The sequence below is a fragment of the Dipodomys merriami genome, unplaced genomic scaffold (assembly GCF_024711535.1).
Source record: "Dipodomys merriami isolate MVZ:Mamm:240054 unplaced genomic scaffold, mDipMer1.0.p SCAF_90, whole genome shotgun sequence".
NCBI lineage: Eukaryota > Metazoa > Chordata > Mammalia > Rodentia > Heteromyidae > Dipodomys > Dipodomys merriami.
Window position 1 is genome coordinate 359,015 of NW_027206513.1, and position 26,684 is coordinate 385,698.

General features: G+C 41.8%; 1 protein-coding gene across 3 annotated transcripts in view; it reads right to left on the minus strand.

Annotated features, from left to right (window-relative positions):
- Positions 1 to 26,684, minus strand: part of Ncaph (non-SMC condensin I complex subunit H) — a 50,177-nt gene that overhangs the window by 3,445 nt on the left and 20,048 nt on the right. For all 3 annotated transcript variants that reach the window (XM_070013366.1, XM_070013367.1, XM_070013368.1), the window contains exons 8-17: positions 26,537 to 26,628; positions 25,550 to 25,755; positions 19,122 to 19,270; positions 18,254 to 18,360; positions 17,477 to 17,599; positions 12,170 to 12,280; positions 10,690 to 10,872; positions 8,607 to 8,723; positions 4,113 to 4,204; positions 3,505 to 3,580 (exon numbers count right to left, since the gene is read on the minus strand). In XM_070013366.1, coding sequence (XP_069869467.1) covers positions 3,505 to 3,580; positions 4,113 to 4,204; positions 8,607 to 8,723; positions 10,690 to 10,872; positions 12,170 to 12,280; positions 17,477 to 17,599; positions 18,254 to 18,360; positions 19,122 to 19,270; positions 25,550 to 25,755; positions 26,537 to 26,628 — 1,256 coding nt within the window. The remainder of the gene's footprint in view (positions 1 to 3,504; positions 3,581 to 4,112; positions 4,205 to 8,606; positions 8,724 to 10,689; positions 10,873 to 12,169; positions 12,281 to 17,476; positions 17,600 to 18,253; positions 18,361 to 19,121; positions 19,271 to 25,549; positions 25,756 to 26,536; positions 26,629 to 26,684) is intronic.

Sequence of the window (26,684 nt, forward strand, 5' to 3'; positions counted from 1 at the left end):
CACCAGCTAGTTATCTAACAAAGGATTCATATTCACTATATATGAAGAACACAGTGCTAGGTGTAGTGGTACATGCCCATAATCCAGGCTACTCTGTAGATGGAGACTGGGAAGATGACAGATTGAGGCTAGTATGGGCAAACTGTTAGCAAGATATTACCTCAATAAAAATGCTAGGTATAAGCCAGGCACTAGCTACTCAGGAAGCTGAGATCTGAGGATTGTGGATCAAAGTCAGCCAGGGCAACAAAGTCCCTGAGACTCTCATCACCAATGAACTACCAAAAAACCAGAGGTGGAGCTGTGACTCAAAATGATATAGCACTAGCCTTGAGCAAAAGAGCTTAAGGACAGTACCCAAGGCCAAAGTTCAAGCCCCACGACTGACAAAAAAAAAAAAAGAAGAAAAGAAAAGAAATAGTTGGTGCTGGTTGTTTATGCCTATAATCCTAGCAATTCAGAAGTTGAAGATCTGAGGATTGCAATTCAAAGCCAGCCTGAGCAGGAAAGTCTGTGAGACTCTTATCTCCAATTAATCACCAAAAGAGCTGGAAGGAGAGCTCTGGCTCAAGTGGTAGAATGCTGGCCTTGAGCACAAAAGCTCAGAGGGCACACAGGCCTGAGTTCAAGCCCAGGACCAGTGTAAAAAGAGAGAGAGAGACAGACAGACAGACAGACAGACAGACAGAGACAGAGAGAGACAGAGAGAGGAGAAAAAAATACGCACTAAGCAAGGGTACTGTGGTCCCTGCTTATAATCCTAGCTACTCAGGAAACTGAGATCTGGATTGTGAATTGAGGGTAGTCTAGGTATAAAAGTCCACTATACTTCATCTTCAAAATAATCAGCAAAAGATATGGCTGGGGTACAAATCAACTGGTAGAGTGCCAGCAGCGCAAGGCCCTTAGTTCAAACCCTAGTACCTCAAAACAAAACAAAAAAAACCAAACCCATCATAAATACATCACCACTATTTTCTATGTATAAAAGTTTTGCAATAGCTCTTAGCAAGAAGTACTCTCTTTTGCAGATACATGCTGTTTGAATTTAGGACAGCCAGGCACCGGTGGCTCATGTCTGTAATCCTAGTTACTCAGGAAGCTGAGATCTGAGGATCGTGGTTCAAAGCCAGCCCAGGCCAGGAAAGTCTGTGAGACTCTTATCTCCAATTAACCAACAGAAAACCAGCAGTGGCGCAATGGTAGAGAGCTAGAGCTGAAGAGCTGAGGGACAGTGCCTAGACCCAGAGTTCAAGCCCAAAGACCAACAACAAAAAAAAACAAAAAACAAAAAAGAACTATGCTCCTGGAGAACACAGCAACCTTCCAAGTTCACTCATTCACTGCCACAACCCAGCCCAGTCTTCTATTGCAGAGGCCAAAGTCCTTTTGTGGACTGGATGGCTGGGGATACTAAATGACACCAAGTTCCTAGGAATACCCAAATGAGGGTTGGTTGCTCTCACTGTTGTGCCCTGGTTGGTATCAAAGGATTTTAAGAAGATGGCATCCTGTCTGTTCTCTCAGTAACTGCCCCACGACCAACAAAAAAATAAAATAAAATAAATAAGTAATTGTACATGAGAGTAAATGTTCTCAACTGAGTAACTCTCATTTTTGGCAGGAATAGGGATTGAACTCAGAGCTTTGCACTTGCTCAATCACTTGAGCTATACCTTTAGGCCTGTTTTTTTCCCCCTCCCAGTCATGGGGCTTGAACTCAGAGCCTGAGTGCTGTCCCTGAGCTCTTTAGCTCAAGGCCAATGCTCCACCACTTGAGCCACAGCACCACTTCTGGTTTTCTGGGGGTTTATTGGAGATAAGAGTCTCATGGACTTTCCTGCCTAGGCTGGCTTTGAACTGTAATCCTCAGATGTCAGCCTCCTGAGTAACTATGATTATAGGCATGAGCCACCAGCAGCCAGCCAGGCCTGGTTTTGTTGTTGTTGTTGATGTTCCTCATAACTGATAAGTATCTGATGCCAATGGGTTTTTGTCTCCTTCTACACACACACGCTCACCCTGAACCATGATTTAAACCTAGGGCCTCATGCTGTGGTTCAGACTACCACTGGTACTCTACCACATGGACACCTTCTCCTGCCTGGCTTTTTGCTGGTTAACTGGAGATAAGAGTCTCTTGGACTCTTCTGCCCAAGTAGGCCTGGAACCATGATCTTCCAGGTCTCAGCCTCTTGAGAAACAGATTACAGACCTGAGACTCTAGTACCCAGACAGGCTTTTGCTTTTCTTTTTGTCAGGAGTAAGTACAATTCAGGAAGACCACTCATGTAAAAGATGTAACTTCTTACATAACATTCCAATAGTTTTGTTTTTGTTTCTGTCAGTTGTGGGGCTTGAACTCTGGGCCTGGGCCCTGTCCCTCAGCTCTTCAGCTGAGGGTGGTACTCTACCATTTGAGCCACAGTGCCACATCTGGTTTTCTGGTGGTTAACTGAAGTCAGAGTCTCACGGACTTTCCTGCCAGGGCTGACTTTGAACCCTGATCCTCAGATCTCAGCCTCCTGAGTAGCTAGGGTGCCACTGGCACCCAGCTTCCAATAATGTTTTACAACCTTAGTTGTAAATGCTAAATTTAACAGGTAAGCCAAGAGTATTTCAGAAAAACTCAGGTCAATTTAAAACTTAGTTAACTGACTTCTAGTTTCTAATTTGATATCGCTTTGATGCTTATAAGCTAAACAACTAAAAATTCAGATAAATAATACTGTCCAAGTAAAATATTAACTATCCTAAAGAATAAGCTTATATAGTACTAAACGTACATGATCTGAATTTGTAACACGAAATTAAAAAGCAAAGATTTTAAATAAAATAAAAAATACTCCTCCTTTCTATGGTACATAGCTCTGCGCAGTGCTGCTCACTGTTCTGGGGCACCACACCCACCTGCTGTTGCCCCCAGAGTTACTGCTCTTCTTCCTGCAGTGGTTTTCCTGCCATTTTCACCTCTGTCTCTGCCATCTTACCACATCTTGACTATGGCACAGGCAAAGATCAGCATTTAACATGTTCAGCACTGTGAAGCAAAAGTACTTCACATTCTCAGGTTGAAGAGTGAAAAAATCCCAATTCCATTGTCTCAAATGTTCTTGTTTAGATCCTCGTCACTATTTTCATTGCTAGTAAAACCGACGGTCTTTTTCTCAGCTACACCTCTGTTCTGAGTTAATTTGGGGTTGAATGTTCTGTGTAAGTCAGTTTTTTGCTTGTTTTAAAACAGGGTCTCACTATGTAGCTCAGGCTAAAATTTGTGATGCTTCTTCCTCTGTGTCGTGAGTGCTGGATTACAGTCATGTGACACCCTAATTAAGTCACCCTAATTAAGATATTACATGAGCCATTTTTGCTCTTATCTTTTCCAAAATTATATTATTTCTATAGCTAGCATAGAGTCCATGGAAGATCTGGTAAAAAGTTCTAGTAAGTTGACAGGAAAAGAGCACAGTTGAACACTCACTCCTACCTTACCCAATAACCTACCTTTTCATTGGCTAAATGCAGGAGACAGGCAAAAGCCAGAGGTATGGAGAGATTCTTGGCCATGAGGGGAGGGAGGCTGGAAACAAAGGGGAAAATTTTGAGTAGGTTACTGAAATTTGAAGAACAAAGACTCTTTCATAAAGTATGACTAATACACATATACAATAACAAAACTAATGAGAACAAATACTTCAGATGCATCTTATAAACAAGTCAGACCAGTTTCATATTTAAAATTAAATACCTCCTATTTCAGGCACTGGACCACAAAGAGATAAATTTTTGTTGCTGTTGTATTTTTTGGCATTGCTGGAGGTTTGAACTCAGAGTCTTGTGCTTGCTAGGGAGGTACTCTAGCACCTAAGCCCTTCTGACAGCCCTTGTGGGTTATTTTGTCTCAGTATATAGTCCAGGTTGGTCTCAAAGTTGTGATTCTATCCATTTGCTATGAAGATAAAGCAGAGAAACTGAGACAAGTATTACTTTATATAAAGCAGGCCTCCAACAGCAAGCCCATCATTCTAGCAACTCTTGCTGAGCATTCTTAGCCAGGGACCAGAGAAAGACAGACAGGTGCTACTGCTTGCCCTGAGTTTACCAGTACTCACCTCTTCTGTAGGTCCTTTGTGAGCCCACTGAGCATCTTCCCGTCAGCTACCATCTCTGAGGGCTCTTCCTTGCCATTTTCACTGCGGTTTGCCTAACAAAAGAAGCATAGCTACAGGTTGGACATTTAAAGCTGGTTCATGTCTGAAAGAACAATAGAAACTTACAAAGCTGGATTTCCAACAAAGAAAGTTTACACCCAGCACCTATGGCTTATGTTTGTCATCCTAGCTACTCAGGAGGCTGAGATCTGAGTGTTACGGTTCAAAGCTAGCCTGGGCAGAAAAGTCTAGGAGACTCTTATCTCTAATTAAGCAACAAAAAGCTGGAAATGGAGCATGGAGCTGTAGCTTAAGTGGTAGAGTAATAGAAGTTCAGAGGCAGTACCCAGGGCCTAAATTCAAGCTGACCCAAAAAAAAGGAAAAAGTTTGCATCTGAATGAAAGAAAAGTAAACACTTTGCTATTCTTTAAGAAAAATAATGTATAAAGAATTCAGTGCTTCAGTTCTGAATAACACTGAAATTAACCCATATGTGGACAACATGAATGCCAATAGTGGTATGATCTGGGTAAAGGATGTGAGAAAAACTGTCTTTTCTATCAAAGTGTGTTGCTTAAAAGTTCTTGCTTTGGCTCAGTGGTTTCACTGTTAAGGAAAAAATGACTACCGTTGGGAGAAGGTAAGGTTTTTGTCTTAAACTGGTTTATTTTGTCTTAAACTGGACTTGACACACCTCTGATTGTTTTTGAAACAGCAGTGAGTGAGGGTACTGTTAATCTTATTTCAAAATAACCTTATGTAAATACATTTTACCCTATTCAAACTAGCCAATCACAAGCAGACTTTGAACCTGAGCCCAACCAATCTTCACAAAGGGGCAGAGCCTGATGCATTAGGGATAGAGAAGCAGCTTGCCTGCTCTGTACTTGCCTGTCAGATTTTTGAACCCTTTTGCAGCAGTAAATTTTGTCATGCATCTTAGAGAGAATATTAATTTTTTAATGTTTGTTTGTTTGCCATCCAGGGGCTAGAGCTCAGGGCCTTGGCACTATCCCTGAGCTTCTTTTGTTCAAAGCTAGCACTCTACCACCTGAGCCACAGTGCTGCTTACAGCTTTTCCTGTTTATGTGGTACTGAGGAATCTAACCCAGGGCTTCATGCATGCTAGGCAACACTCTACCACTAAGCCACATTCCCAGCCCCATACATAGAGGGCATATTATAACAAGGGGAAACCACAAAGGGTCTTCTAGAATCCCTTGCTGAGGAGGGGAACTAGGAAAATAAATAAAAACCATAATTATTTTTGGCTTTGACTAAACTCTACTCCAAGAGGCATCATAGAATCTATTCATGCTAAAAAGTAAAATCAAGTTTGTCACTTAAATAAAAAATAGCTTCCTACCACCTCAGTAAATCTTTTCACAGACAAGCAGTGTGCAAAGATTTGCCTTGAAATAAGCTGTAATGTGTACATGGGGATATAGGATGAGTAATGGGAGGGACAGAATTAGAAAACAGTGTAATGAACCATGAACAGATACTGGGAGTGTAGGGGTTCATTACACTAGTCTGTTACTTTTCTCTCTAAACTTCTATTTTTGTATGTTTGACTATTTCCTTTGTGTATGCATGCATGCACACACGTGTGCACACACATTAGTCCTGGGACTTGAACTTGAGGCTTGAGTGTTTTTTCTCAAGGCTAGTAGCTAGTGCTCTACACTTGAGCCACATCTCCACATCTCCACTTCTGGGATTTGTTTTGTTTTATTGGCAATTAACTGACAATAAGAGGCTCACAGACTTTCCTACTTGTGTTAGCTTCAAACCACTATCCTCAGATCTTAGCTCACAAGTAGCTAGGATTATAGGCATGGAGTCAACCAGTACCTGGCCTTGACTGTTTTTCTAATCAAGTCTCATTACGTAGCCCACACTGCCCTCCAAGTTGTGATCCTCCTGCCTCAGCCCAAATACTAGGATAATAGCCATTAATCACCACATCTGACTCGATTTTTTATTTTGTGGCAGTCTTGTTATGTAGTCCAGGCTGGCCTCGAACTCCTCATCTTCCTACCTGAGCCTCCCAAGTTTTGGGATTACAGGAACACACAAGTATGTTCAACTCACTTTCTATCCCATCCCATCCCATTCCATCCTCTTTTTTTTTTTTTGTCGGTCATGGGCCTGAACTCTGGGCCTAGGCACTGTCCCTCAGCTCTTCAGCTCAAGGCTGGTGCTCTACCACTTGAGCCCACATAGCCACTTCCAGTTTTTTCTGTTTATGTGGTGCTAAGGAATCAAACCCAGGGCCTAATGCGTACGAGGCAAGCACTCTACCACTGAGCCACCTTCCTAGACCTCCATCCTCTTTTTTAAAGATAGTCTTACTATGTAGCCCACGCTGGCCTAGAATTGACCGTGTAGTTCATGGTCTCAAACCCACAATTCTCCTGGCTCAGCCTCCTAAGTGTTGACGTTATAGTTGTGCACCACTAACCCTGGCTCTTTTTTTTAAATTAGAATATTTTTCTTCTTTCTCTCCCTCTCTCTCTCTCTCCCTCTCTCTTTGCAGAGCTGAGGACCAAACTCAGAGCCTTACACTTGCCAGGCAAATGTTATTCCATTGAGCACTGAATAAACCCTAGAGCATTTTTATTTTTATTTTATTTATTTCTTTTTCTTTTTTGTCTGTCATGGGACATGAACTCTTGGCCTGGGCACTGTCTTTTAGCTCTTCAGCTCAAGGCAAGTGCTCTACCACTTGTGCCACAGCGCCACTTCCGGTTTCCTGGTGGTTTATTGGAGATAAGAGTCTCACAAACTTTCCTGCCCAGGCTGGCTTTGAACCGTGATCCTCAGATCTCAACCTCCTGAGTAGCTAGGATTACAGGCATGAGCCACTGGCGCCCAGCGAGCATTTTTCTTATATCTGTATCTCATTCTGTTTTACCTAACAAGGTCCTATGAATGTGACTATTGTTTAGATTTCTTTCTTTTTATTGGTGGTCTTAGAATTTGAATTCAGGACTTTGCACTTCCTAAGAAGGCATTCTACCACATGAGCCATGCCTCTAATCCACTTTACTCTAGTTACTTTTGAGATATGGTCTCACTTTTTTCCTGGTATATCCTGGACCTCAATCTTCCTATTTACTATTCCTACTCTAACTGGGATAACAGGTATACATCATCACACCCAGCTTATAGTTTTGATCTTAAATGTTCCACAAAGATCCACGTGTTAAAGGAATGGACCACACCTGGCAGTACTGGGTAGGAGGTGGTAAAACTTTAAGAGGTAGGCCCACTGAAAGGTCATTAGGCTATGAAAGTGTACTCTTGAAGGAGATACTGAGACGCATCACCTTGTTCTTCCTTTCACATTTTGCAATGAAGCGTATGACCTGGCATCACCATGTACTTCTGCTATAATGTATCATCACAGGGCCAAAGCAATGAGGTCAGCCAATCATGGAGAGAAACTTCTAAAACTGTGAGTCAAAATAAGCAAATACCTGATTAGCTCAGATATTTGTTACAGTAACAAAACTCAGTTACTGAAGTTTTCTCTGATGTACCCAAGATTATATGGTATAAGTTCCTGAAATCATTCTTGAATTTTCACTACTTAGGCGAGAGAGTGTTAAAAGTAGTTGAGTTTGTAAAGCTTAGAATATATTTTGGGCAGGAAGGGTCCAGAAGAGGAGTAAAGCATCTAGTAAACTGAGAAGTCCATTAAATTGGAGAAAGTTAATCATGGTCTTATCTAATTCTCAAGAAGGAATATAACAGCACAATTGTTTTCCTACTGCTTTTCTACTGAGAATACATACCCCAAATCAGAACTATTGCATCACAGGATTTGTAAAAAAAAAAAAAATTTTGGGAGCTGGGAAGGTGGCTCAGTGGTAGAGCGCTTGCCTTGCATGCCTGAGGCCCTGGGTTCGATTCCTCAGCACCACATAAGCAAAAAGAAAAAAGCCGGAAGTGTCGCTGTAGCTCAAGTGGTAGAGTGCTAGCCTTGAGCTGAAGAGCTGAGGGACAGCACACAGGCCCAGAGTTCAGGCCCCATAACTGGACCAAAAAAAAAAAATAATAATAATAATAATAATAAATTTTATGGCACTTGAGCTATAGTTATCATTTATTTCCAAAAATTAAATTGCTATCTGCAATTGGTTGGATAAGTACTTCAAATTTTCCTCATTTCAATAGTGAACAAGTATTAGCTTAGCTACTAAACTGCTGTTGTTTAAAAGCAGCATGGAAATGCTTTCATTTGTATATTTTCCTCACCAGTAATGCTAAATGCTGTCTGAGGCACTAGTTCGCCACCTGTGTCACCTTTGATGTGACCTACATTAGGTGCATTTCTCTTACAGATGATATATCTTCTGAGACCTGGGAATATTAACTACACTGAGGCATGGTGGAACTGCATACATCAGCATCCTCTCCCACACACTTCAATGGGCACCATTATCTACCTCAGTATCTGCATCCTTTCTGGAGAAGTCTGTCAACAAACTCCACATGTTCCGCTTCAACTTTTTCATGTCCATCTTCTTGGCAGTCTTGGCATAATGAATTTCAATTTTATTTACCTGAAATAGTACATAACAAAGTAAAACAAAGCAGAAAGAAAAGCATTTACTAATGAATTTTGTAAAAAGAAAAGTCGGAAGTTAGAATAAAAAATCCAGTTTCTACCATGAACTATAGAGCTCTCTTTGAGAATACTAAGAATCTTTCATGAAAAACATTGCTTTTTGAGGTCTTGCTATGTATCCCAAACTGGTCTCCAATCTCAATCTTTAGGCTTCAGTCCCTCAAGGGCTAGGATTTCACATTTCTTTTTTCCTTCTTCTTTTTTTTTTGGTCAGTCATGGAGCTTGAACTCTGGGCCTGGACACTGTCCTTGAGCTCTTCAGCTCAAAACAAGTGCTCTACCTCTTGCTACAGCACCACTTCCAGTTTTCTGGTGGTTAATTGGAGGTAAGAGTCTCACAGACTTTCCTGCCTAGGCTGGCTCTGAACCACAATCTTCAGATCACAGCCTCCCGAGTAGCTATGATTACAGGTGTGAGCCACAGGTGCCCGGCCTTGCATTTCTTTTTGATAAGGATAATCTCCATTAACGTTAACTTGGAATTCCTGTGTGAAAAAATAAATGGATAAAAGAATAGCAAAAGCATCAGGCCTTCCACCTGGTATGGAAAAAACAATGTTTAATGTGTGGTAATTTAACATGAACTAAATTTTGCCAACAATTTTCAGAGCCATATAGCTAGCACTGCATTAGCATATAAAGCTGTTCTTTAACAGCTTTCATTCACATACTTTATTTGGGTGACCAGTTCATCTCTAGTTATATCACCAAGATCTTAGGAGCTAGCTCAGTGGTACGGCACTTGCCTAGCATGCATGAGGGGCCTGGGTTTGATCCCTAGCACTGCAAAAATAAATTTAAAAGAATAAAATTTGCCAGGTGCAATGACTTATGGCTATAATGCTAACTACTCAAAAAGTAGATTGGGAGGATCACAGTTTGAGTCTAGCCAAAGCAAAAAGTTACTGAGATCATATTTGACAGTCTTTTTTTTTGTCAGTCATGGGGCCTGAACTCTGGGCCTAGGTGCTGTCTCTCAGCCCTTCAGCTCAAGGCTGGCACTCTACTACTTGAGCCACAGCATCACTTCTGGTTCTTTCTGCTTATGTGGTGCTGAGGAATCCAACCCAGGGCCTCATGCATACAAGGCAAGCACTCTACCACTGAGCCACCTTCCCAGCCCCGTATTTGACAGTCTTTACCTCCTATTTCCTATATGGGGAGCGAAAAGTATTTCTCTCTTTTTCCTATTTTTCCCCACTACAACCCTGTCCTACTAAAACAAATTCTTGCTTTAAAAAAGAAAGTGCTAGAGAATGGGAGGGGTGGGCGGGGGAAAAAAAAAAAAAGGGCTAGGGGCTGGGAAGGTGGCTCAGTGGTAGAGTGCTTGCATTGCATGCATGAGGCCCTGGGTTCGATTCCTCAGCACCACATAAGCAAAAAGAAAAAAGCCGGAAGTGGCACTGTGGCTCAAGTGGTACAGCGGCTAGCCTTGAGCTAAAGAGCTGAGGGACAGTGCCCAGGCCCAGAGGTCAGGCACCACGACCGGACCACCACCACCCTCCCCCCCAAAAAAAGAAAGGGCTGATAATGTGGCTTAGTGATAAGAGTGCTTGCCTCACATGCATGATGCACTGGGTTTGATTCCTCAGTACCACATACACAAAAGAAGCCAGAAGTGGTGCTGTGGCTCAAGTAGTAGAGTACTAACTTTGAGTAAAAGAAGCTCAGGCACAGTGCCCAGGCCCAGATTTCAAGACCCAGTACTGGCGGGGAAAAAAAAAAAAAAAAAAACCTCCAAAGCCCTTTTTGGAAACAGCAAAAAGGACTGGAAGAATGGCTCAAGACGTGGAGTACTTGCTTAGCAAGCACAAGGCCCTGAGTTCAAGCGTCAGTAAGAGCTGACATATAGAGATGAGTTAAATGGATTTCCCACACAATTTCATCTACTTCATCCTTACCTTCTGAGGCTCAGCTACAAGGTTTGATTCCCCATACGTGGTGATATCTATTCCTTCATTTTCAGGAGTGTCACCATTCTCTTCGGCTGTCTTAGGTGTATGGCAGGGATAAGATGTGAGGTCAAAGGTCCCAACAGGTCCCTCAGATAGATTTTCTGCCTCTTCACCATCACTTTCAGCAACCTGAACAAGGAAACAGCTCTTGAGGTTTGGCAGAGGCTGTCAGGTCTTAGAAACATCCCTGCAACAGACTCCAAGTATACAAAGCAAGAAGAGACCATCTAAGAGTCTGTTCATCTGAGACTCACTGAGTCACACCAAGATGGATTTTTTTTCATTTCTTCTTGTTTCTCCTGAGCCCCACTAGAAAAGTATCTGTTATCAGCCCAAGCCCTCTAAAGCAGAGGTTAAAGGAATTCAATAATCACAATGTCCAATGTCCCTTAACTTTCTAGTCAGTTGAAGATTTCATTTTACAGAAAATTTTCCTGAAATACTGGAGACACCTATGTACTCACCCAAAAGAACAGAGAATAGGCATAAAAGCTGCAGTTCAGTGGTAAAAGGACATAAGTTAAGACTTTTATTCTAACCCTACAAAAAAAAAAAAAATGCAGCACAGGAGATTTCAGGAATTGTCTATTGGGCAGCAAGGAGTATCCAGCAGTCAGTGAGAAAGCCAATTACAGAACCAAGTCCAGAGTGCATGCATGAGAATATCCCAGGGCAGAGTTGGGAGTGGGGTAGATGTAGTCTTTTAATAGGTTTTTGGGGTGATTCATATGCATACTGAGGTTTAACAAACACTGGCCAAGGGTCAAGCTGAATTTTCACTAAAATATATCAACCAAACTCTTCTCCAAGCATAAATAAATAAGCAGACTAAGTTATTCCAGTTCTTTTCCCTCTCCCCACCTACAGGAGGTAAGGAGGAGGCCTATATTCTCTTCCTTTCTGTTACTTATATTCATTGCCTCATTAGTAGATTCATTAATGAGAAATGGAAATTATTAATATAAACCAAGAACTAAAGATGAAGAGTGGCTTGTACAAGTTCACAATAAGATAACCATGTGGAATTAAAATCAGAGCTAGAAGCCTGGTCTCTACTAGATCACATCACCATCACGTCTATTTGTTTGTCATTTAGCCAAAATATTAGCTCCTTATAGCAGGAAGAGAATTCCTTGCATATTCCTCTGAAATCACAAAACAGTCAGGATTAGTGCTGCATAGGACAGGCTAGACTCTAGATAAGTCTAGAGTCTAGACTTGCTGCATACAGGGTGTGTAAGTCAAGCCAGAGCTGAATGTTTCCTAAGTTTTGTTTAGTATCCTGCACTGAAGCACAACTAGCAGCCAGAAAATCCCCATTAGATTCAAAATTCCCATAATCCTCTGCCATATTGTAGATGAGATGAAAAATGGAAGAAAACATCATCTACTTAGAAGAAATGATAGAACTCTTACTCCTCTTTACCTGTAGTCCAGGGCAAAAGTTGGAGGTGTCATTAGGGTTGTTGTAATCATAGTCTTCAATGTCTTCATAATGCTCAGTCTCTGCCTTCTGGCCTTGGGCCATCTTAAGAACCTAGAAAACATGAAAGAAAAATTGCAAAAAGCAACTTTTAGATAAGCAGCTATTGAATGAGGCTGGAGAAATGAAGCTTGATTTTTTTTAATATAATTTTATTGTAATTAAGATATTGTAGGTACTAAATGGGCAAGGGAACTAAAGAGACTTCTCAGATGAAAAGATAAAAATGGCAAAGAAACACATGAGGAAATGTTCACCATCCCTGTTTGTGAAGGAAATACAAATAAAGACAACCCTGAGATACCACCTTATCCCAGTCAGAATATCCCACATCCTCAAGTCAGCCAACGACAAATGCTGGAGGGGATGTGTAGAAAGAGGAACCCTATTACACTGCTGGTGGGAATGTACACTTATACAACCACTTTGGAAAGTAGTCTGGAGGGTCCTCAGAAAGTTAAATATTGACCTCCCTTCTGCCCTAGTTATACCACTTCTAGGAATCTATCCTGAACAACAGGAACCAGTATACAAGGACACATGCAGGTACCTCCATGTTTATTACAGCATTGTTCACAATAGCCAGGATATGGAAACAACCCAGATGTCCCACCACAGATGAATGGATCCAAAAATTGTGGTATCTATACACAATGGAATATTATGCAGCCATTAGAAATGGCAAAATAATGACATTTGCAGGGAAATGGATGGAGCTAGAAGAAATCATGTTGAGCAAGGTAAGCCAAGAGCAAAGAGACAAACGGTACATGGTCTCCCTGATAAGTGGATGTTAAATCCAAAATGTTAGGTGTTACGACAAAATTAACAAACAAACTTAAAAAACAAAAGAGGGGCTGGGAAGGTGGCTCAGTGGTAGAGAGCTTACCTTGCATGCATGAGGCCCTGGGTTCGATTCCTCAGCACCACATAAGCAAAAAGAAAAAAGCCGGAAGTGGCACTGTGGCACAAGTGGTAGAGCGCTAGCCTTGAACTGAAGAGCTGAGGGACAGCGCCCAGGCCCAGAGTTCAGGCCCCACGACCGGACCCAAAAAAAAACTCATCTGGTCAAATCACTACTAAATAACCCCATGCTGCTGATCACATGTATGGTATGTATGTGTACACCAGTAGGGAACCAGGAAGATGACACAGAACTAGAGGGAATCGGGGGAAAAACATACAACAGCGGGACCCATTAGCTGCACAGGACATTGGCCAAAATGAACTAAGCAATTTAATGGCAGCGATGGGAGGGAGGGAACAAGTGAAAAAGAGGGAACAGCTGATGCTATGCAAAACAAAAGAAATGTACATACCATCCAATGTGGAAGAAATAACTATATCGCAAAGTTCATAGAACTCATAAATGTTATAGACCGTGATAGACAATTTGCTCAATAATTTGCTCCAGGAAAGTTAGAATGTGTTTGTGACTTTAACTGAGCATCACTATTCCACAATACTGTGAAATTTGGGAAATTATGTAACCACTTAATCACAATAAAAAATTTGAAAAAGAAAAAAGATATTGTAGGGCTGGGTATGTGGCTTAAAAAAAGATATTGTACATGTTTTTAATGTTGTTTGTCTTCTGTGCTGTTTCTGTAAGTTTGCTATTAAAATAAACTACCAAAAAAAGTTATTGTACATAGGAGTTACCATTTCATAAGTCAGGTAAAGAGTACATTTCTTTTTGTTGTTGTTGTTGGTCATGGGGCTTGAACTCTGGATCTCAGCACTGTCCCTAAGTTCTTTTGCTCAAGGCTAGCACTCTATCACTTCCAGCCACAGCACCACTTCTGATTTTCTGATGGAGATAGGTCTCACAAACTTTCCAGTCGGGGCTGACTTCAAACCATGATCCTCAGATCTCAGCCTCCTTGCAGTACATTTCTTTTTTAGACAATGTCACTCCTTCCTTTGCTTTCCCCCAGTTTCCTCCCACCTGCCCTGTTCACAAGTTGCACTGTTAATTTTCCACAGTGTATACTGAATATCATGACTGCATTTATTCACCCTTCCTTTCTTTGCCCTCCTAAAAAAAAAAACAACAACAACAAACCACTACCACCACCATCGATAAAACCTCATATTTCCATTTCCTGAAATTCATTTTAAATGTTCAGAGGAGTTGATTTAGCACAAGAATACAACATAAGAATCAAGCTTGATTCTTATGCTTAATCTCCTCCAGCTATTTATTCTAAAGCTAAATAACCCTGGAAGGTTTCTTTTTTTTTTTTTGGTCGGTCATGGGGCCTGAACTCTGGGCCTGGGTGCTGTCCCTCAGATCTTCAGCTGAAGGCTAGTACTCTACCACTTGAGTGTCAGCCCCACTTCCAGCTTTTTCTGCTTATGTGGTGCTGAGGAATCGAACCCAGAGCCTCATGCATGCAAGGCAAGCACTCTACCACTGAGCCACCTTCCCAGCCCCCCCTGGAAGGTTTCTAACCTGACCAAATCTCAACTTCCTATAGCAGGCCTAGGGCAGCAGGGGGAAAAGCCTGTACTCAATCAAATCAACCAGAGCACCTCCACTTCTGATTTGCAATTGTGTCTTCTACAGAGTTTTAGTTGAAGAAAAAAGTCCTTTACTAAAAATAAAACTAAAGTTGTGAATCCTTGCCTATGTATGTCTACAGCTTTCTGCAAGTCATCTTGTTGTACTTGAACAATACTTTTGTTGTTGTTGTTGTTGTTGGTCCTGGGGCCTGAACTCTGGGCTTGGGCACTGTCCCTCAGCTCTTCAGCTGAAGGCTAGCACTCTACCACTTGAGCCACAGCGCCACTTCTGACTTTGTTTATGTGGTGCTGAGGAATCGAACCCAGGGCCTCATGCATGCAAGGCAAGCACTCTACCACTGAACCACCTTTCCAGCGCCCTTGAACAATTCTGACAGAAAGCCTATCATCCTAATTTACAGGCAGCCTGACTCCTCACACGAAGAGACACTGTTCCTTACAGGGCAACAGGGAGAAGCATCCAACTTTTTTTTCCCTAATTACATCCAGGGGTCCTCCATCTGTCTCCCAGAGCCTTACAGAGTTGTGCTTTCTCTTTTGGAAGTACTTGGTGACCACAGCTACTCAAATATTTGCAGGTCTTACAGCCTGTGATTTTTATCTGGAATGTGTCTCTAAAGAAGGGAAAATGTGGTCAGAAGTATATTCATTTACAGGACTACCTTGACTATTCGAATACAGTCCCATACTTCAACTCCAAAACTCACAATGTTTGGGTGGGAGTTGAGGGGTTGTTGGAGGCAGTACTAGAGTGTGAACTCAGGGCCTCTCAATTGCTTTGCTTGGCTGATATTCTACCTAAGCCACAGCTCTAGTCTGGCATTTTGTTAACTTGGAGATCAAGTCTCCTGGACATTTCTACTTAGATTGGCTTCAAACCTTGACCCTCCAGATCTCAGCCTCCTGAATAGCTAGAATTACAGGGGTTAGCCACTGGTGCCTGGCTTCAAAACTCCTGATGTTTTTGTAATACAAATCAAAAAATAGTATTAGGAGCTGGGCACCGGTGGCTCATGCCTGTAATCCTAGCTATTCAGGTGGCTGAGATCTGAGGATCATGGTTCAAAGCCAGCCTAGGCAGGAATGTTCATGAGACTCTTATCTTCACTTAATCACCAGAAAATGGAAGTGGCACTGTGGCTCAAGAGGTAGAGTGCTAGCCTTGAGCTGAAGAGCTCAGACCCAGAGTTCAAGACACACAGACAAAAATTTTTTTTAAAAATAGTATTAGACAAAAAATGATTATTGTGTTAAGGTAACAGGGTTTCCTAACTTTTTTCTACTGTTCCCTCTATGACACAACTTCTAAGTCCCTCTCCATTTCTAACACTCTCCTCTGGGCATTTGCTAGCTTATCTCGAGCCAAACTTTCAGTGCTTATTAGTCCACTTACTGATGTAGTTCTGTAGAAGCCTGACTATTTGGCTTCACACAGTGAAACTTAATCCCAAGGACAACAGAAGCTTATGCTATACAATTATGAGTTTCTAATTAGGAGACGGGTACAGTGACTATTATGTAATCCTAACTGGGAGGTGGAGACTGGTAGAATAGTGGTTTGAGGACAGCAAGGGCAAAGAGTTTCAGAGACTCCCAACCCAACCAATAAAAAGATGGGAATGGTTGTGCCATCTTTCATCCCAACTATACAGGAAGCATAAGTAGGATTGAGGCATAAACATAAACTCTATTCCAAAGCCAAAAAGGCAGGAGGTATAGTTCAAGTGCTAGAGAGCTTGCCCAGAAAGCATAAGACCCTGAGTTCAAACCTCAGTATAAATAAAGGAATACTATGAAGAAAAAAAACAGAAAAATTAAAACACAAGACTTTAGAGTGAAATAATTTTCTTTCTTTTTTTGGTCAATCATGGGGCTTGAATTTTGGGCCTAAATGCTGTTCCTCAGCTCTTCAGCTCAAGGCCAGCGCTCTACCACTTGAGCCACTGTCCAACTTTCAGTTTTCTAGTAGTTTATGGGAGATAAGAATCTCATGGACTTTCCTACCCAGACTGGCTTTGAACCGTGATCCTCAGATCTCAGCCTCCTGAGTAGCTAGGATTACAGGCATGAGCCACCAATACCTGGCAAAATAATTTTCTTCTACCACTTTTACCTCTGAATATGCAAATTACCATGATGGTTAATGTTAACCATCAACCTGATTGATCTAGATGTCTATTAGTAAAGTACACCTCTGGGTATGCCTATAACTAGATCATTAGAACTGAACTTTAAATGATTTAATGCACTGATAGAATTAAAATAGTCCATTGGGAGATGGTAGAACTGTATAAAGTAGGACCTGGTTGGAGAAGCAGGACACTGAAAGAGTGTCTTTTCAGAGTCTTTCTTGCCCTCTCCCTTTCTTATCTCTGCCTTCCTGTTTCCTGGCCTCCATGAGATAAACAGCTATGCTCCATGGTACCATTCATCTTGATGTTCTGCCCAGAAACAATGGAGCCAGCTGACTGGAGACTATAAACTTTTGAAACCTTAAGCCAACATAATCCTTTCCCTTTTAAATAGTTCTATTCAGGTATTTGTCACAATGATGAAAAACTGACTAATCTTATCACATTAATAGATATATCCCTCCTCAGGTTCTCTCCTTTTTTTAGAGGTACAACTTGGCAGTCACATTATCTATCCGCCAGTTGATACTCCACACACCATCAATAGATACTATAACAAGAGCAACTTACAGGACCTGAGGAGCCATCTTACCCTTATGCCTGGTTTGAGATGAAGCTGGACAAGAGTATCAATCTCATAGTGGAAATCTGTAGGAAGGGTGGTAGCTTTCCAATTCTGGTTCTCTAAAGTTGTCTTGGTCAAAACAGTAGCAGCCTATTCATTAAAAGCAAAATTTAAAAAGCATTTGTATTAATAATGTCCTAACTGTCTTTTCTTTATATTAAAAGATTTCAGGAAGGATTTGGGCAACAGTAGTCTACCATCTGAGATGTCATGGTCCTGTGTATTATTTTTCTTTTCTTTCTTTTTTTTTTTTCTTTTTGCCGGTCGTGGGGCTTGAACTCTGGGCCTGGGCGCTGTCCCTCAGCTCTTCAGCTCAAGGCGAGCGCTCTACCACTTGAACTACAGAGCCATTTCCGGTTTTCTGGTGGTTTATTGGAGATAGGAGTCTCACGGTCTCTCCTTCCCGGGCTGGCTTTGAACTGCGATCCTCAGATCTCAGCCTCCTGAGTAACTAGGATTACAGGCGTGAGCCACTAGCGCCCTGCGCCTGTGTATTATTTTTCAAGTCATTATTCTCATTATTCCTGCTACAGAGTCTGAGACTATTTTTCAGTGGTCCTTTCAGGGAATGAGGGAGAATGAGATTATCCATTTATTAAAATTAATTATCCATTTGTTCAAATTACAATTAAAAATACAATGACTTTCTAGTACTCTTACTTTGAACTACAGCACCACTTTTCTAAAATCCTTCTAAAAGAGAAGTACATAAGAAATCACAGCTGCTAATAATTAAATACAAACCTTTGTTTTTCGAAAATACACATCAAAGTCAACATCATCATCAAAGTTAATTTCAAAGTCTTTCTTTGTACTCTTCTTTTTATTTTCTGATAGGGACGTAGATTCTTCTGCAGAAATGAACACAAATGACAATGCTGTTCACCTCAAAACATGGCCCAAGCCACTTCCTTATTTCATAGAATCTATTGACAGCCTCATTAACTACAAGGCAGCATTTACAACTGAGCCTTACAACAGCCAAGCATGTAAGGCTAGGACACCTTTTAAGGGCTGCTGTGCTTCAGTGTGCACTGACTCCTGGGTCATCTAAGACCGATGGGCACTCCCACTGTTGGAAGACATGCTGACATTAAGAAGCAGTGTGAAATCATGGGATCCCCATACTCCTGACTCTAAGGTTATTTACTCTTTTCAATAGGTCAATTTGTTGTTGTTGTTGTTGTTGGTCATGAGGCTTCAACTAAGGGTCTGGGCACTGTCCTGAGCTTTTTTACACAAGGCTAGTAGTGCTCTACCATTTTGAGCCACAGCTCCACTTCTGGTTTTCTGGTGGCTAAATGAAGATACAAGACTCATGGATTTTCCTGCCCACGCTGGTTTTGAATACAGATCCTCAGATCTCAGCCTCTTGAGTAGCTAGGATAGGTGTGAGCCACTAGCACCCAACTCAGTAGGTCAATTTTAACTGACCCTTCATACCAGGCCAGACAAACTGGCCAAAATGGAGGCTGGCTCATTTGTGTTTCTTCAGCTTGTACGGAGGTGTAAATGGACAGTGAATGGCACTTCCTTTCCTCGGCTGACTGGCAGGCTGGTCAGCTACAATACCTGACATATTCTCTTAAAAGTTCCATCTGGAAGTACATACGCTTGTGTCGAGGCCTAAATCGCCAATGATCTGGACCAGCCCACATCTTCATGGTCCTGGGACTGAAATAGGAATACTCTCCAGGTTTCATTGATAGAAAGGGACACATAGTCCCGATGTCTCCATCTCCAAGGGAAATCATTTCTTTCCTGTAATGCATATAAAATCATTTGTTCATATTTACATGTAAAGATACTATGATGTCACTGGACCTAGTATCTAATCCCCATTCCATAGAAGGAACAGCATTTCTAAAGTAACTCCAATATAAGTCTTTCACTAACAATCCCCTAGTTTTTACTTTTCCAGTGATTTTGCTTCTTAGTTTTATAACACGTTCATACATACTTTGTAAAATGCCAATGTTCTCACTTGGTAATAAAGTTAGAGAGAAAATAAGGTGTTTGTATATACTTATATTTCTTTTCTTCTGAAATATTAAGTTTCTTCTTTTTTCTTGCAGAACTAGATTTGTACTCAGGCCTTTGTACTTGTTAGGCAGGTGCTCTATCACTTGAGTTACACCTCAGCCCTTTTTGCTTCAGTTTATTTTCAGATGAAGTCTGAATACTTTTTGCCTTGAACCAAGATCCTCCTATCCCTTCTGCCTCCCATGTTGCTGTGATTACAAGTATGGACTTTCATGCCTGACTTGTTTTTGAGATAGGGTCTAATTTTTTGCTAGGATGGACCTGAACTGCAATCCTATCTTTTGGCCAGTTCTAGGGCTTAAACTCAGGGACTAGGCTCTGTCCCTGAGCTTCTTTTGCTCAAGGATAGCACTCTACCTCTTGAGCCACAGTGCTACTTCTGGCTTTTTCTGTGTATGTGGTACTGAGGAATCGAACCCAGGGCTTCATGCATGCACTCTATCACTAAGCCACGTTCCCAGCCCCCAATCCTCACTTCTACTTCCCAAACAACTGGAATTATATGCATGAAACACCACATTCAGCTCCCTTAGAAATTAAGTTTTTAAGCCAGGTGCAGGTAGTTTATGCCTGTAATCCTAGCAACTCAGGAGGTTGACATCTGAGGATCATGGTTTGAAGTCAGCCTGAGCAGGAAAGTCTGAGAGATTCTCATCTCCAATAAACTATTCAGAAAAAGCTGGAAGGAGCACTGTGACTCAAGTGGTAGGGCACTAACCTTGAGTAAAAGAAGCTCAGGGACAGTACCCAGGGCCAGAGTTCAATCCCCAGGACTAGGAAAAAAAAAAAAAGAAATTAAGTTTTTATGTAAGACTACACTGATACTAAAATGCCAGAATTTGAAGCTAGACAATTTTCTGAATCCCAGCCTTGGGATCTTTCTACATACAAGGTTTCTTGCCACTCAGTTGACAACTCTTTATTCTGTCTTCATTACTCCTCCAAAATGAAGTCTCCAGCAGACAATTCTGTAGTTTCTATTAGACTGAGAAGATGTTAATCAAATTTAAACACTCAGTTCCCCAAAAGCTTTGGGAACACTTTCCTAATCTGTCATCCATATTCCTTCTGCTGTTCATGATCTGTCAGCATGGCAGTTTGGTTTGAGTTTTCACCTTCCTGCAAGGACTGGACAATGCTGGGAAGCATGTTAACATGCTTCTGAAGGGAACAGCAGTGAGGAGACCAGTCAGGAAGTAACTGAGGACCTGCACTGAATCATACATATGACTGGCCTGATAGACTAGAGTAAGATTAAAAAAGCAAAAAGGGAACTTAGGTTTTCTCTACAGAATACTAAAAAACATTTTATTTTATTTATTTATTTTTTTTTTTTTTGGGTCCGGTCATGGGGCCTGAACTCTGGGCCTGGGCACTGTCCCTCAGCTTTTCAGCTCAAAGCTAGCGCTCTACCAGTTGAGCCATAGCGCCACTTCTGACTTTTTTCTTTTTGCTTATGTGGTACTTGGGAATTGAACCCAGGGCCTCATGCATGCAAGGCAAGCACTCTACCACTGAGCCACCTTCCCAGCCCACTAAAAAACATTTTAAAAAACTGGGCACTGGTGACTCATACCTGTAATCCTAGTTATTCAGGAGGCTGAGATCTGAGGATCGTGGTTCAAAGCCAGCCCGGCAGGAAAGTTCATGAGACTCTTACCTCCAATAAACCACTCAGAAAATTAAAAGTGGTGCTGTGGCTCAAGTAGTAGAATGCTAGCCTTGAGCTGAAGAGCTGAGGGACAGCACCCAGGCCCAGAGTTCAAGCCCCATGACCAACCAAAAAAAAAACAAATTTTTTTTTTAAAAGTGTCACTGTTGGGGGCTGGGAAGGTGGCTCAGTGGTAGAGAGCTTGCCTTGCATGCCTGAGGCCCTGGGTTCGATTCCTTAGCACCACATAAGCAAAAAGAAAAAAGCCAGAAGTGGCGCTGTGGCTCAAGTGGTAGAGCACTAGCCTTGAGCTGAAGAGCTGAGGAACAGCACCCAGGCCCAGAGTTCAGGCCCCAGGACCGGACCAAAAAAAAAAAAAAAAAAGTGTCACTGTGCCTCAAAGTGGTAGAGTGGTAGAATGCTAGTCTTGAGCGAAAAAGCTCAAAGACAGCACCCAGGCCCTGAGGTCAAGCCCCACAACCAACAACAACAAAAAGAAAATAATAAAACAAAAAATAAATCCAGTTGCATATTTATCATGTAATTAAAATTTTTTCTAACTTATTTTATTGTTGTTTTAGAAGTGATATACAGCCAGATTACCTTTACATATGCCAGGTAATAAGTACATTTCCTTTTACATAGTATCATCTGTTCCCTCATTCTTTTCCATTCCCTCCCTCATATCTGTACCCACACACACACAAAAAAATAACACTTTAAGAAAAAAAAGTCCTTTGTTTCCATATCTTTGAATTTCATTTCAGTATGTATCCTGTTTTATATACATATGAAGAGGCATTTGGGTATTTTAAAAAATAAAATACACTAAAAAATAAAAATGAAAAAAAATGGGGCCGGGAATGTGGCTTAGTGATAGAGTGCTTGCCTAGCATGCATGAAGCCCTGGGTTTGATTCCTCAGCACCACATAAACAGAAAAGGCTGGAAGTGACACTGTGGCTCAATTGGTAGAGTGCTAACCTTAAGCAAAAGAAGCTCAGGGACAGTGCCCAGGCCCTGAGTTCAAGCCCCAGGACTGGGAACACACACACACACACACACACACACACACACACACACACACACACACACACACACACACGCATGCACACGCACACACAAATTTTTTTTTTTTTGGTCAGTCGTGGGGCTTGAACTTTGGGCCTGGGCACTGTCCCTCAGCTCTTCAGCTCAAGGCTGGTGCTCTATCACTTGTGCCACAGCACCACTTTATGTGGTGCTTCTCAGCCCTACACAATTTCTTTTTTGGTCTGTAAAATATGTTCTGTGTCATGGAAGCTGGTGGTTGGCCTTCATTGTTAGGTAACAAACATACTGTAACATGAACTCTTAATAAAGAAAGAAGATCCTCTTAGGGCTGGGAAGGTGGCTCAGTGGTAGAGTGCTTGCCTCACATACATAAGGCCCTGGGTTCGATTCCTTACACCACATAAACAGAAAAGGCCAGAAGTGATACTGTGGTTCAAGTGGTTGAGAGTTAGCCTTGAGCTGAAGAGCTCAGGGACAGTGCCCAGGCCTAGAGATCAAGCCCTATGACTGACCAAAACACACACACACACACACACACACACACACACACACACACACACACACACACACACACACACACACACACACACACACACACACACACACACACACACACACACACACACACACACACACACACACACACACACACACACACACACACACACACACACACACACACACACACACAGAGAAGATCCTCTTAATCCCATGGACATTCTGTTAAAATTTTAGAGGCTGGGCATTTATAGGCAAAGGTATGAAGTACCCAGGTCCTTTCCTAAAAGCGTAACTCAGGGCTATGCAGAGGCCTAACAGGTTTCCTGAACCCAATTCCTTCATACTGCTGTGTGAAAGTTACCCTGTATAAAGCTGATTCTATCACTCTATAACAGAAACTACAGTCTCTTCATATTTCAAGGCTGCTCCTCCAAATTTCTCCACTACCCCCACACTGCTACCATTATAGAGACACTATCCCTCCCTCCCTCCCTTCTTTCCTCGCTCTCTGCTATCTCTTTATCTCCTTTCCTCATATCACAGGGCCCCTCTACTTCAGCCCCAGCTTGGTCCCTTGTACTAACACAAGCAAACTAAAGGTCTACTCCCAGCTAGCACCAAGTGCATTAGCCAGTCCAGCAGAGTGCTTTATTCTTGCAAACAGAGTGGGCTGGGCTATATGCTCCAACCACTGCCTAGGACTTTTAACCATGGCCAACAACTTCTAAAAATGTACAGTGCTATAGAAATGTCAGCAGAGAACAAATTGCCCCACTCCCAGTGCTGTAGGAAGAAAGATATGCAAAGAGCTCTACTTCTGACCTGTGAACATGTCAAAATGTTGTCATCCAGGGATAGGTGTGGTGGCTCATGGCAATAATCCTAGTTACTTGGGAACTAGATATTGGATGGAATATTCAGGATCAGCCAGGGCCAAAAAAATTAGAGACCCAAGTCAGGTACTAGCATCTCAAACCTGTAACCTTACCTATTCAAGAGGCTGAGAGCTGGAAGATCATGGTTTAATATCATTAAGGGCAGAAAAGTTCTCAAGACACTATCTCCAAAACAGTCAGCAAAAAGCTGGATTGATACATGGCTCAAATGGTAGCATACCAGCTGAGCACTCAAGCCAAAGTGAGCTCAAAGCCCTGAGTTTAAACCTTGGACCAATTAAAAAACAAAAAAAATAAAAAAAAACACCTCAAGAAACCTTTTTCAGTAAATAAAAAGCTGAGTATAGTGACATGTACATATCATCCCAGCCATGAGAAAATTGCAAAAGATTTCCATCCAGAAAGGCCTGGGGAATAAAGATGGTTTTTGAGAAACTGAAGAACTAAATAACTAAAGAAATAGAGCATCTGCCTAACAAGTACAAAGTCCTGCATTCAAACTCCAGTATTACCAAAAAAAAGAAAAAAAAAAAAAAAAGAAAAACTTTATCTGAAACAATATGGGAGGTGCTGAAACCCTGTTATTAAAACTCCCTCGGATGTCACCTCCCTGATGTCACAGGTTCTTCTCTGACATGTGAAAATGTGATTTAAAGAGTTCATCACAGAATGTCTGAAATACCATGGTGAAATACCTTGGTGCAATTAATATACATTAGAAAAAATTTTTTACAATAAAGTAAAACAGCCCACAGGATGGGTGAATCAGCAAGAAAGGGTTGGGCTAACAAGGAAGATGAATGAGGATGAATATGTAGAAGTAGTTGTTTGTATGTATGAAAATAGAAAAATGAAACCTGTTGAAGCTGTTTTCAGGAAGAATGATACACATGTGGAAATGTCACAATGAAACTCCTGTTATACAATCACTGCATACTAAATGGAAAAAAAAAAGTGGTCGAGTGTCAGCTGAGCAAGCCAGCCGAAAACAAGTGAGATGCTGAGCTCAAACCCCAGTACATCCCCCAAAAAGATGCTTCTTAAATATTTCCAAAATGAGATTGCTTTCTCTGTGTGTGCTGGTTAATTAGAGACAAAGTCTTTCACACTTTTCTGCCTATCTTCAAACCTCAATTCTCCATCTCAGCATCCTAAGTAGCTGGGATTAAAGGTATCTACTAGTGCCTGGCTCACAGTAATTTGAAGTCAACCTATCTGGTCACCCAGTAATGCCCACCTCTACTCACTGCTTACCTTTTAGGAAGTCACCACTTTTTTCTGTAAGCAGTATTCAACAGGCCAGTTTCGGTCACTGATACTCAAGGATATGGCACAAAGTGAGCGTACACAGATTATGTGATGGGAACACTCTATGAAAATGTATGTGATAACCACCATCACAGTGAGGTAGCTATGAGATAGTAGTTTATTCAGTACTTCATAGTACTCTATAGTAGTTTATTCAGTACTTTATGATTCTAATCCTTATAAACCCCGGTCACCAAGGTGGCTTAGCCAACATACAAAGTCAGATTTGACTCCACTGTGAATAAGATATGGGGTTCATCTGAGGTATATGTGACACATAGCCCAGCCAACCAGAGCTGAAATCACATAGCCGCAGCAGACCTGTTTAGAATTCATGAAAAATGGCTGGGAATGTGTCTTAGTGGTACAGTGCTTGCCTAGGATGCATGAAGCCCTAGGTTCGATTCCTCAGTACCACAAAAACAGAAAAAGCCGCAAGTGGCTCTCTGGCTCAAGTGGTAGAGTACTAGCCTTGAGCAAAAGAAGCTCAGGGACAGAGCCCAGGCCCTGAGTTCAACCCCCAGGACTGGCAAAAAAAAAAAAAAAGGAAAATACCTCTGAAAACTTCCTGGGACCCTGAGAGACTTACTGGAAGCTTTGGACCTGGCCGGGCTTTTTCCAGCTCTGGATTTCTTCACTATCCCCAGCTGCGGAATGGTCTTGTTCATCACTGGCGTAAAAGTCATCCTCCTGGTGTCCATCCAGGAAGTCCCTGTCATCATTCTCTTCAACCTCAGCATCCATGTCAAATACCTGATCATTCTTCTTAAACTTGTCAACGAGAGCTGACACAGACTAGAGGAACAAAAGAAGATTCTCTAGTTCTCATTCCTTCAATTGCCCAGCTCACCCAGTTCACATTCCAGTTTCTAGCTTTTTTTTACCCTGTGCCATCTCTCCCTGCCCCCCAGCTCTCAGAACCATTGCACTCACGAGAGCAGTCACTGAGGAAGTTTACGTTGTGCAGAACAGGATGAGGCTGTATTGTGTTAGGCACATTTTGTAAACCATGAAACAGGAATCTGTATTCATTAATTGTATGTTTGGAAAAACCAGTTTTCCATGGTGATCATTTCTTTTGGAAGTTGTAGTTAGTAGGTTAAAGGGGCCTTGCTAAAAATACACAGAGGAAGGCTTTACACATGACAATTTCTCAGGAAACTATGTGCCAAGAGACTTAACCCCCAAGAGCAGGAAATGCTTTGAGCTTGACAGCAGCCTGAGACCAGAGGCGACTTGGATAACCACACTCAAGAGAAAGTCTGACAAAAAATGTCCATTAATGAATGGCAGGGCAGCCCTGCCATAGGGAAATAGAAGAAGGAACATAAAACTGACCTCAGAATCCATTCAGTCCTAAGATGGTTCTTCTTAGGTTCAGAACACCACCCTGACCCACGTAGGATTTTTATCCTTATAGAAGTGCCAAAGGAAATATTTTCTGTTCCCATAACTAAGTAAAAACAAGGCCAGTTTTGGTTCCCACTGGGTATAACTAATATTAGGCTATCTAACTGAAACCACGAACCACTGGAGGAATTCCCTGAGCCCTTGTAAGTCCAAAAGTTGACCACACCTCATTATGTGTTTCACTGTCCCATTTAGTAAACTGGAACCCAGCCAAGGAAGGGCAGAGTTGGCGATCTTCCACACACTGCTGCAAGGGTGCTGGAGGGACAGCAAAACCAAAGAGATTAGAGGTGGGTCAAGTATATTCCTCTAGA